We start from the raw sequence: 11,874 nt of genomic DNA, 5'->3' as shown, positions 1-11,874 counted from the left end.
AACCTGGATGATTCCACAAGGTGGTCACTTAAAAAGTGATTCACAGCATTTTCTAAATACTAATATATTATATATATATCTATAGTATAATACTAACCATATATATATATATATATATATATATATATATATATAATAAAGACCTTTCTTTTGAAACCCTATCCAAAGTGCCTCCTCATCACTACTCATACCTTGGATTTCTCCTCATCCTCAAAGATGATGTTTTTGGCTCTGGGTGCTGGGGGTGGGAGGGGTTTGTCCTCAGGAAGTGCAGGATCTACCTTCACAATGCCTGGAAGAGAAACACGGACCCTCTTAACCTCACATGTAAACAGCTCAGAGGGGTCTGTGTCACCTGGTACTCAACTGCTGTCCATGATGTAAGCCTTTAAGCAATAATGATGCCATAACATTGTTCTCCACACCTCTTGAAGATCAGGCTACAAATTACATTGAGGATTGTTTTCACATTTCTTTTTAAGTCCCTGAATGGTTGCGCATCTTCATACCTCTCCAACTGCTTATCTGAGCATGTTTGAAACCATTCCTTAAGGTCGTCCAGTGTTAAAAAAAGTATTATTAAGGCTGTTCTTATGCACAAAATGTTTAGAAAATGCTCCCCAAAATCTGTCGATAGCTAAAGGAGTCCAAACATTGCACTTTCTTGAAATATCATTGTTAATATATGATGTTATTTTATGTTTTTCATGATTGCTTTGTATTTTTTTATATCCTATTTTCTTAATAGCCAAGCTAATGATGTGATTCTCTTGTAAAACACTTTGAGCTGCATGTGTTGTGAAAGGGGCTGAATGAATAACGTTTATTTATACGATTATTTTTATAAATAAGCAATTAACAAGAAAGTCAGTTGCTTTCTGTCAAAATGCAAATATATGGTGCATTCACACCCTACATAAGTATGAATTACACCGTAGTAACTTAGAGTATAGTTGAATAATTCTCCTGTTTGTTACACTCAATGCAACTTAGCATGACTAAGGCAGTAGTCCCATGCATGTGGGTCACCGCCACACAAAGGAGAACTGATACTTCCTTGTACAAACTACCATTTGTAGGAAAATATTGGTAACCAAAAAAACACATTATCAGTTCAAATGGAAACTAATAAAAGCATTGATAAAGCCTTGAGGTGGGAACCTATTAAAAAAACAGACTAAATGTACAGTGAAGAGAATGAGAAACCTGAAGATAAAGAACCGTGTCCTTTATCTTGATGGCTTCTCATTGTCTTGTTGTTGCACTCACCCTGTTTTTTCAGCATCTGATAGGCGTCTGCTATCTTCGTCTCATGAGGCATCTTCACTGTCCAGCTGAACATTATTTCTATCACCTTATTCTTCACTGGCTCTGGAGCCCGGGTTCCCAAATACTGCAGAGAAGCAGGGAATAATGCAAGGTTAGAGTCAAATGTGTTTTTTCCTTTATTCTTCCATTACAGTGTCCTAATGATCTTAGATGTACAGTTGCAGACATATAAGCATAGCAGTATAAATAACAGGGATCATTACCTTTGGTGAAACCACTTTGATGAGCTCATTGAGAAAGCGAAACTTTCCCACTTCAATGTGAAATCGCTTCCCACAGCTCTTCATGCACGTCTCCAGAACCTGGGAACATTTTAGAGTTTGTTTGTTTTAAATAAAAAAAAACGGAAAAGCCTTCCAAAAAAGTGGCTTCTAATGTTACTTTACTGCTCAAGACCTTTATACTTCATATCTTACCAGAAGCGCTTGCATAGCCTCCCATTCCTGAGGAGACTGGACTTTGTGGGCCAGGAGTCTGGTTGCAACCTGGGGACTGATACAAAACAAAATGTACACTTATACCTGTATAAAATACTGCAAGGCAACACATTGAATGTTCCACAAAATCACTCTGTACAAATATGCATAGATGATATCACCAAATGTATGAATTATCATGTGATTTATAAGATGTTTTTCTACAGAGCTGCAAAACTGGAATAAACTCAGTTATTATAGTTTCAAACAACAGCTGGAATATTGCTTGATTCTGCATTTTGCATATTACTCTGGTGTTATATACTCATCCTCAACATCATCATCATCATCATCATCATCTCACCCTTCTGGATCATTGTTGAGCTGATCACAAAATCCCTTGATAATGTCCCAGTCAGTGTCCTTATTCAAAGGGTTGGTGGCCTTGTCTATGTGAAAGGAACACATTAGGCTCTGCATCAGCTGTATATACAAACTTTAAAACTGCTGCATGTGGTTGCGTTTTCTTTAACAACAAAAAATATGACAAAACACGAGTTTACTTACTTTCCATATGTGTGATTGCTCTGCATAGATGTGTGAAGTCTGTCAAACCTGGGTACTAACCTTTTGCAGGTAGTACTGTAGTTATTCAGTTTATTAAGAAGCAAAGTTTGATCTTATCAGAAGCCTGTGATAACCATCAGCTGATGTTGGTTGTGTGCAAACTATCAGTTCTCTGGTTGTAACAGGAGTTTTGTGATTGCATAAAATGGATAACTGGGGAACTGAATAAGTATGGTTCCTGGTTCTATGGTTCGTTCAAGTGGCTTGTTTGATCTTTGGTTGGCTGCTACCTAGCTTGTTGAGTTCGTTAGCATTAAGCTTGCCATGTTTGAGCAGGCTCCCCAAATTCAAGCTGTCAGCAGGTAACACAATCTGAGTCCAAAACGTTCATTACAGAAACGGTGAATCATTATCTGGCGGAGTTTGTTCCTTCTCGAGAACTGCACTTTTTGATTTAATGACATTCGCTCTCTTGGCTTTATATCTTCCCTCGGGAAAATGCTATGGCTGACCGCCGCACATTTAAAATGAGATTATGTCTCTGTGCTTTTTAACAGCGTATCGTCTATCACTGTCCTTTCAAAAGAGAAACTGATATGGTATAGTATATTGACTTACTGATGCGAGACTGCAGGGTGGCCTCATCCGGAGGCGCCGCCGCCATCTTTCGGGAATTCTAAACAAGTGGCAACTATCGCGTGATTTTGTAACATATCGCGAGGCTAGCCTTAGTCAGTACGTCTCTTTAGCCCCCCCTCTTGGGCGGGAAAAGAAACATCAACGTGACACTGCAGGGTGGCAGCCAACGCTTCAATCAATGCAGCTACAATGGCTTGGGCTGCCAGCATTGATCAACATTAATGGGGCGGGATGTATTTCTTACAGTGTGATTTAATTGTGTTGCTGCAAAGTGGGCGTCGGAAGCGGTCTCCAGTAGCGAGTGCAGTTGCTAACAGACTTTTCTATGCAGCGTTTTAACAGCCAGTCACTGCACCAACAAACAAAACCATGCTGCTGTCCACCTCAATGAGGAAACTGTTCCCTTTGCTTCGCTGAGCCATCATCGCCCGAAACTGTCACGGTCAACGGACAACCAGTGCCAGCGCCCATTGAAGAGAGGCAAACCTGCAAACTGCTGTCAGGAGCTAACTGCAGGCTAACGCCCCTTAGCTAGCTAGCAAGCTGAGTTCAATACTTGAAGAACTTTGTTGGCAAGCTACCGTCATCATCTCTGGATATTAGCCGTGTCTTTAACCCTTTGTTTCTGGTCAAAGTATCTCTTTAGACGGAGTCGTTGCTGACTAAATAAATCTGTACATGAGATACACTGGGGCGTAATGTAGCCTATTGTGTGTTTTTGTAAAAGTTAAGTAACACCTTGCTAGCTTGCCAGCCACGCTAGTTTTTCTTAACGTGACTCACTGGCTGGTAATGAATGCACCGTATCTTTACCTCGGGTGTTGTCTGGCCCCTTCACTGACACGCTGCTGATGACTCGTTTATGACCAGGCAGAAAGACTTTGTGTCGTCTCCCGTTAAGCTTGTGACAGAGAAACGTGATTTTATTGACAGACTACTTGGATACCTACAGTACCATGGGGTCTCTGAAGGCTCTCCAGGAGTGGTGTCGGATACAGTGTGAACATTACAACGATGTGGAAGTAAAGGACATGTCAACGTCCTTTCGGAACGGATTGGCGTTTTGTGCCATCATTCATCGTTACAGACCAGAATTAATGTGAGTAACCCGGAGTCTAACGACCCAACATTAATAGTATCTTGCATTATTAACCAATATGTAATTATACATGAGATTACAGTAGTTCAAGTTAACGGTATACGGTGGAAGTTGGACGCATCTTTTTGAGGAGTGACATGCTGAATGCTGTTTTCAAATGGTTTTAAAGTACTTTAATACGCAGCACTTTGACTCGAGCAAAAATCGTTTAAAAATGTGCTATATAAATAAAACTTGATTTGATTATGTTCATCCTTTTAGGATACAAATGAAAAACCAAATCAGTAGCCGGATCGTGAACTCATCTATGCTCCTGTTTAATCCATTAATAAAAAAATTAAAAGACTGGGATTATGTGAGACTAGTCTGTTTGTTTTTGTATACCTTTTTTGTAGAACGCTGACTACCTTTAAAACACTGATAACTGATTGAATAACTCTAGTGGTAAGATCCTTTGCCATTTATGTCACATTCGTATCAACAATGTATGTTTTTGTATTGTATTCTCAGGTTTCAGGATTTTTTGCCAAAAACCTCCTAACATTCTTTTTTTCTCTCCAACATTTAAAGTGGGAGGCCACTGTTCTGTTATTAACTCAGGCTGACAAACTATGCCCTGTCTGTAACAACACACCCCTCCTCTCAGGATTTACACCTACACACACATTACAGAAGCTCCCACAAAACAAAACAACAGTATCAGTGTGACAAACCTATTTATTATAGAGATGAGGAAATCCCTTTGTTACGGCACAGACACCAAAAGGCAGTATTTTGTATTTGGTGAGAAATAGCCTTTCAATACTTACATCTTAAGAATATGAGGGCCATCATGTGTTGGTACAACACATATTTTCACTTTAAACTGATATAAGACAGACAAATTAAAAAAAATGTGGATATTTTAGAGGCAAACAAAAAATTCTCTTCAATTGTATGCATTAAAAATCCCTTAAATGATTATCATAATAGTTTTTGAACATGTTTCTATTGATTTAGCTCAACTCTTGATCTTTTGTTTCAAGGCAGGTACATTTTTCAGTTCTGAAAAGTTTCTATTAGTTGCAGCGTGTCAGTAAATATAATCGGAAACTCTGCCCTTCATATGACTCGCATTGGACATGCATCTCTGTGAAGAAGCAGCAGTGTAGCATAACGTGGCTTTATTGGGAATGCACACTCTAGGCAGCATCAGATAAGTGTTTGGACTCCTTCTGAGATATGTTGTAGGAGGCTTTTGTATAAGTAGCCAGTAAATGGAGGGGAACATTTGATGATGGAGTAATTTTAGAAAAAAGCATCTTGCCCATGCTGCTAACCTCTCAGGTGGTCCAGGCTTTTTGTAAGTAAATTGGACTATGCCTGAACGATGGCAAACATTCACTTGAGGACAAGTCAGTGAGGTGGAATTTCTCTGCAGTAGAGCTGAAAATAAACGCTTGGACAAATCCTAAAAACCCAGCTTTGGAGCGCTGCCGCTTCAATTTGTGTCCCAGCATGCCTCCCTCTCCAGCCCTCGGTGTAGCTGCAGCACCCCAACTGAACTCGCTGTAATCCAGACAGACAGTCCGTCGGGCTAATCTGCAGCTGAGACCTCCGCCTGTCAAACTGGATTTAGCTCTAATGGCTGGGCCTGGCCTCCGTAGAGCTGCCCTGCACTCTGCAGCCAATGTATTCTCATCAGAGTACACCGCACTGATGCCGAGGGGGAACGTTAGTACAGTTAATGGCCTCATCTCAGTTTCAGCCCCACACCGACTGTCACTCAGCTTTTCTGGAAAGGGGAGTAGATAAGGATGGCGAGATGAAGCTTTGAAGCTTTCCAGCCAATTGGTTCGCAAAAGGGTTCATCTCACGAAGCTTCATCATGGGCTTCACCTGAACACAAACCTGTTGGTCAAAGTGTGTAAAACAGGCAGATTTGACATCTCAATAGTGTGCTGTATCTCATACCGAGTTCCCAATGAGTAAAGCCTTAGAATAACTCTAAACAATGAACATAAAATCATATTTTCATGTTAACAATATTTCCAGTTGATTGTGAATGAAAAGCCTAAGGAGGCTGGTAAACATTGCAAAGAGGGATTTGTATTCCTTAATAATACTCGTAAACTTAACCATGTTGTAGCCTGAGAAAGGCTAAACCATATCAAAGAATACATTTATTAACTACATTATCACATTTAGCTGTAGCGTTTATAAACAAACAAAAAGACGTATCGACCAGGCATTGAACCAGGGACCCTACGGTCGTGAGTCAACTGCTTTCCAGCTGAGCACACAAGCTGAATCTCCCTGAAAACACTGCATACTATTTATTCCTACATTTATTTATGCTTTTATTCATTTATACTTATGACATGTTCCGACCTCTATATAAGTGAGGGTCTGAGCTCTCTCAATTCCATCGTGTCACTGGGCCCGCGTACAGGAAGGGTAATATGGTTCTTATTATACACCCATGGTTGCGACTTTCTCCTCTTACGTTGCGGATGTTGTTTATTCACCTCATATGAAGGGACGGGGCTTCTTCGTTTTATTTTCGTTGTATTCTGTAACCTCATTCCCATCTGCAGCTCCCGCTCCCGCCCAACAACAGCCATGTTAAAGAGAATGATCCTGTCGCCGTTTCCCAGACGCACCTCTTCCTCCGTACCTTGTTAAATTTCCAGTTCTAATGTTAAACTCTATTCCCCATACGTCCATCACCATTCAATAAATCAGACGTTGTTGACGTCTTAGTATCATACAGGAAAATGTAGTCTAATGAAGTCTTTTGTTTCGGTACGACTATTCCTGTCATGTCATAACTAACAATTTGTAAATGACAATACTTGGAAAAAATTTTCGGTATGACGAAACTGTCGTACTAATGAACTTACATTCGTCAATTCAGGATTGATGGCTCTCATGTTAACTTAGGCGTTTGGGCGTAATTACTACGTTTTAAACTTTTTTCACGTCCATGTTTTTCTCTGAGGGGTGGTTTCCCTCACTACCGGCTATTAATGTTCCGAAGACGAAACTTCTACGGAGTCCGGTCTTCCTTGGTGTCTACGGACATTTGTAGGACGTCATTTTAGACCTGTACAGACTCCCAAGCCCTACTTTCACACGTATCATTTACATACATTGTCATCCTTTTGTCAACCGCGCTTTTTTGTGGAACTGGGACCACTCTCTCGAACACCTTCAGGTTCTTCCTTTTTGCGGACACCTTACTACGAGGCGACAAACTCGGCGTGTTTCACCTGAGAGACAAGAGAGATTTAGAGTCAAGGGTACCAGTGTTCGTCGTCGAGCATGTAAGTTAGTGGTGCACAGTGTTGCTGACCTAATGATAAAGTTAGATGGTTGCGCATAGGTCTTCCTCGACGTCGGTCTTCACAAATTTTTTGAAACTTACGCACTGTGAACGTCTTGTCTGCCACCGTCGGTGCACGTACTCATCCACGTCCACACTTAGAGCTTAACGTTTGTAATCAGGTCAGAGCGAGGTTCAAATAAACCCTTCTCCTTACGTGTCCTCACCTACCAACACACACATACACACACACACCCAATGCATTCGAAAATTCTAGTATGCAGTTTTGCCCCCCTAACTGTTCTTATAGTGTAAACCATCACTAACAGCTACAGCCACTTTAGTTTTTACCTCGAATAGTTATGCTCTTATAAGCATCAAAACCAGTAGACTCCGCTCCCCTGTTTTGTACGTAATGACCTCATTTTAGGTTGTTGCCTCTCTTTTCATCTTCTGATTTACTACTGCAAAATCACAAAAGTTGACGTCGTAATACTTCTGTTAAATTAATTTTACGTTAAGACTGGAGTGACGGTACGTGAAACCAATTGACTGGTTCTAATAAAGAGCGAAGTACAGATGAGGATCACTACAATGCATATCGAGCGGCACGAAGCCTCGCACACAACTATTAAGGGGCTTCGAAAAACACTTCGATACATAGCTCCGAGACATAGCAAAACCCGGTCACTACAGTAGCTACTGTTGCTTCGGCAGCGAGCGGACAGCTATGGTAGCACTGGACGAGTGCCTTCCTAAGTCTAGCAACTTGGTGTTNGCTCGCCTCTCTCCAGTCATTTAAGCTAAAGTGGGTTATTGAACCTGAAGCTTGTTGCTTCTGCCCTCCTCGACTACGGTCTGGGAGCCGACAGGAAAGTTCAACACACAGATGGCCAGTCCGCCCCTTTGTAGCATATTATTTCGATGAGAGATGAGCAGATCGCCACTGGGCTTTCAACTAAATACACAGCCACGCAAAAACTGCGGCATTTGTACAGCTCCTTATGGGTAGGCCTACTGCAATTTGTGAAGTGCTTTCCTCCGTGGTGAAACGATCAACACTACGGGGCTGCGTTGCGTGCATGGGTTCCTTCTGCAGGTAACGGGGAGACGCGCTCTGGCGGCGGTCTCGTTCAGGATCCGAAAATACAATTTTAATATTTTGCACACTTATTCCACTTATTCCTAGTGTGCCACTGGTTACGGTGCCCAGGGGTTGCCGACCCCTGGTCTATAGAAATGCCAGGTAGAAACGGAAGGACTTTAAATCACACACCCATGTACAAACCTCTCTGTGGGGACGTGGTGAGACCGTCCTTGGACACGTCCTCTCCCTTCACCAGCTGTCTGTACAGGTTGATGACCTGCGTCAGGCTGTCATTGGCCTGTAATATTTCAGCTGAAAGCAAAAATAAATGTAAAGTGGCTTTTTTTTTATCAAAACCTTTAATAAATCATAGTCATACATTTGTAAGAATTTAAATTAAAGTCTGATTTTCAAATGTTTGAATTGCAAAATCTAAGCTTAGTATTTCTTGTATTCTTGCCAAAATTAATCTGTTTGAACTAACCACATCCAGTAACACTTGTATTTCCTGTGCCCTTCAGCATACATACATACATACAACTCCTACCTTTTCCAATATTGGCAGAAATATTGAATGATGATCAACAGTGTCTGAAATAAAGGCTTATTTTCAACAGAGCTCAGAAACCGTACCTAGTGCTTCGTCACTGTCCTCTGTATCACTTGCTAACCGGAAAAGTGTCGGCCTCATCTTTTCACAGCGCTGGTAAAGATCCTGCAAATACACACGTGTTAAAAACAGTGAAACAGCAGCTGTGGTGCAGGCCGTTTCTGCAGACAGTTTCAAATGTGCTGAGCTGCACTAACCTTAATGAGCTCCTGGTTGCTATGGGAGCAGCTCTCCCTGCTGTAGCCCTCCAGCATCTGGCTCAGCAGGCTCACACTCTCCTTCACCTCCTGGATGGCGTTCAGTCGCTTTGATACCTTCTCCACGCGCTTTTGGTCCTGGAAACAGAACACAAGGATCTCAAAAGGGGCGTAATTATGACAAAGGATGACATCTGATGTATCATATATGTAAATGAAAGGCTAAACTACAGTTTAAGACTATTCTTTATCATGACAAATATCATGTGATGGTTAGCTGGGTTGACATTGTTAACATTTGACAAGGGGCCACATTATAATTTTGGGGTTTTCCCTTTCCTAAAGTTACATCCAGAGAAAGTTTCTCTGCTGAAGCACAGGCAGTATGAGGACAATAAATACCTTTTGGAACATTAAACAGGGTTCATACACTTTTTCATCAATGATTTTCAATGACTTGTCCATGACCTTTACCTAATTTTCCATGACTTCTCCATGACCTTTACCTAATTTTCCATGACCAACACAATTACTCTCTCAGCGGTGCCACTGAAAATGGTTCATTTTAACATGGAACAGGAAAACAAGGTCTGCATATGAAACATGTTGTGCCTATCTAAAACAAATCAAATAGTAGGCTTACTAGCTTCTAGCTAAAGCAACTCAAATCTCTCACCAGCAAAATACCTCGTCAGTTAAATGCCATTTGATTTTACGTTTCATTAGTATCAGTATTTATTATCATTACAGTATTACTATTTCGGCGATTAGCTAAAATATAAATTATATTTGATGCAACTTTAGTTACATTTCCGTGACTTTTCCAAAACCTTGGGAAAAATATTGTTTTCTACTTTTCCAGGGCCTGGAATTACCATTTTGAATTTCCATGACTTTTCCATGTTTTTAATGACTGTAAGAACCCTGATTAAAGCATATATAAATGACAGAGTAGAGGCACTAAATACAAATATGAACCTGAAATGTGCATAAAGGGAGCCCTTTAAATTAGTTTATATATTTTAAACTTTAAATATATAGTATCTTTCATTTAATGAATCAGAATTTCAAATCATAATGATGATAACTTTTGTAAAAATAAATTATCCTTTCTATATTTTATTACATTTTGGTAAGAGGTGTTAAAAATAATTAGAGTTTTAAGATTCAATTCCTTTAACAATCTCTAGCTGTAACTAAACCTGATGTTTGATTATACCAATATCAAGACCATGATTATAATTAGATATTAAGCGTTACACATTTGTCGAAATTTGAATGCATCACTCACACTTAAAAAGGACCCATGTCATGGCCATCTCTACTGATCATAATTCCATTGTTGAGGTCTACTAAAATAGATTTATATTGTGCAATTTTCCAAACTCACATTGGTTTCTCATACAGCATCTCTGTATAGTATATGTATTCACTCTCTGTCCTAAACGGCTTGTTGGAGCTCCTGCCCCCCCCTCCCTGTGAGCCCAGTGGCCGTCTGCGAGACAGCGAGACACAGCGAAACCCAGCCCGAAACACACCCGCAGCCTGGCTGGGAGTTTGTGTGTGTGCCCAGGCTGAGTTCTGCAGTGTCTCTCTGTCTCGCCTACCCCACAACAGTAAGCCAGCTCACAGTGTCCCACTCCTCGTAGCAGCGAGCCTCGCAACGTCCCGCCGAGTGTGTGTGTGAGGAAGTCCGTAACGCAACGGGAAAACTCCAACGAGGCGTTCTGGGGCAGCATAGACAGGTCTTTTCTGTGTTAGAGTTGTACTCGCTACAGGGTGTACTTTGAGGGTTTGTGACTTTGCAGACCGTTTACATGCAGAAAAAGCTACATAACACACAAGGGGACGGGTAATAACCAGAAAAGCATGACATGGGACCTTTAAGTATTAAGCACTATGACAATTTTTTTTTGAAAAGACCTTAGGACCAATATTTGCATGCATTAATGTGATCAGGCTACATAACTGGGTGGGTCTTTTGTTAAATTGGTGGAAAAGCCGAGACGCACATGCATGTGGGCCCACGTACAGCACACCATGAGCTATGACTCACCTCCTGGACCATTTCCTTAATGAGCTTGTTTGCCGCTCTTAGATCTTCTGGTTGAGTGCTGTTCAACAAGAGAGTCAGCGTCTACACAAACAGGAAAGAGGAGGGAGAGGAAAGAAAGAGGAAGAGGACTTTGTAAACCCTGGATGATTCCACAAGGTGGTCACTTTAAAAAGTGATTCAACAGCATTTTTCTAATATATATATATATATATATATATGGTTCTCCCACCTCTTTGTTACAATACCGTAGTAATAAGCGAATTTCCGAATGTAGTACCTGTCGTCAACTCATTGGTCCACTGTGTCTGGGGAGACTCGACAATGTACACTCCAATTCTCCCAGGCACCAAAGAGAAGGTCCCGTAACACTTCCATCTAGGACGTGAAGAACTCCTGTTTGGGGAGGGTGGTGAGGTCGTGGTCTCGGTTTTTTGTAGTAGAAACTCCTTACTCCTCTTTAGGTTCCATAACTCATCACTACTCCTCCGTGAAACCTATCCCAAAGTTTTCTTTCCAGAAATAATATATATATATGATATATGATATATAATTATATTATATGATATATAT

General features: G+C 40.9%; 2 protein-coding genes across 2 annotated transcripts in view; one reads left to right on the top strand and one right to left on the bottom strand.

Moving 5' to 3' along the window:
* gga1 (golgi-associated, gamma adaptin ear containing, ARF binding protein 1) overlaps positions 1-2,982 on the bottom strand; it is a 9,534-nt gene extending 6,552 nt beyond the window's left edge. The window contains exons 1-6 of the mRNA XM_010766276.1: positions 2,931-2,982; positions 2,110-2,194; positions 1,746-1,821; positions 1,533-1,631; positions 1,270-1,393; positions 192-292 (exon numbers count right to left, since the gene is read on the bottom strand). Of these exons, the coding sequence (XP_010764578.1) occupies positions 192-292; positions 1,270-1,393; positions 1,533-1,631; positions 1,746-1,821; positions 2,110-2,194; positions 2,931-2,976 (531 nt within the window). The 5' untranslated portion in view covers positions 2,977-2,982. The remainder of the gene's footprint in view (positions 1-191; positions 293-1,269; positions 1,394-1,532; positions 1,632-1,745; positions 1,822-2,109; positions 2,195-2,930) is intronic.
* Positions 2,983-3,084: 102 nt separating this feature from the next.
* The window catches only part of LOC104941194 (MICAL-like protein 2), a 21,279-nt gene continuing 12,489 nt past the window's right edge, over positions 3,085-11,874 (top strand). Inside the window, exon 1 of the mRNA XM_010766259.1 lies at positions 3,085-4,050. Within this exon, the coding sequence (XP_010764561.1) occupies positions 3,908-4,050 (143 nt within the window). The 5' untranslated portion in view covers positions 3,085-3,907. The remainder of the gene's footprint in view (positions 4,051-11,874) is intronic.

Source organism: Notothenia coriiceps, unplaced genomic scaffold, assembly GCF_000735185.1.
Source record: "Notothenia coriiceps isolate Sejong01 unplaced genomic scaffold, NC01 NC01_scaffold00003273, whole genome shotgun sequence".
Taxonomy (NCBI): Eukaryota; Metazoa; Chordata; class Actinopteri; order Perciformes; family Nototheniidae; genus Notothenia; species Notothenia coriiceps.
Note: the sequence above shows the minus strand (reverse complement) of the source record. Positions and strands in the feature narration are given on the sequence as shown.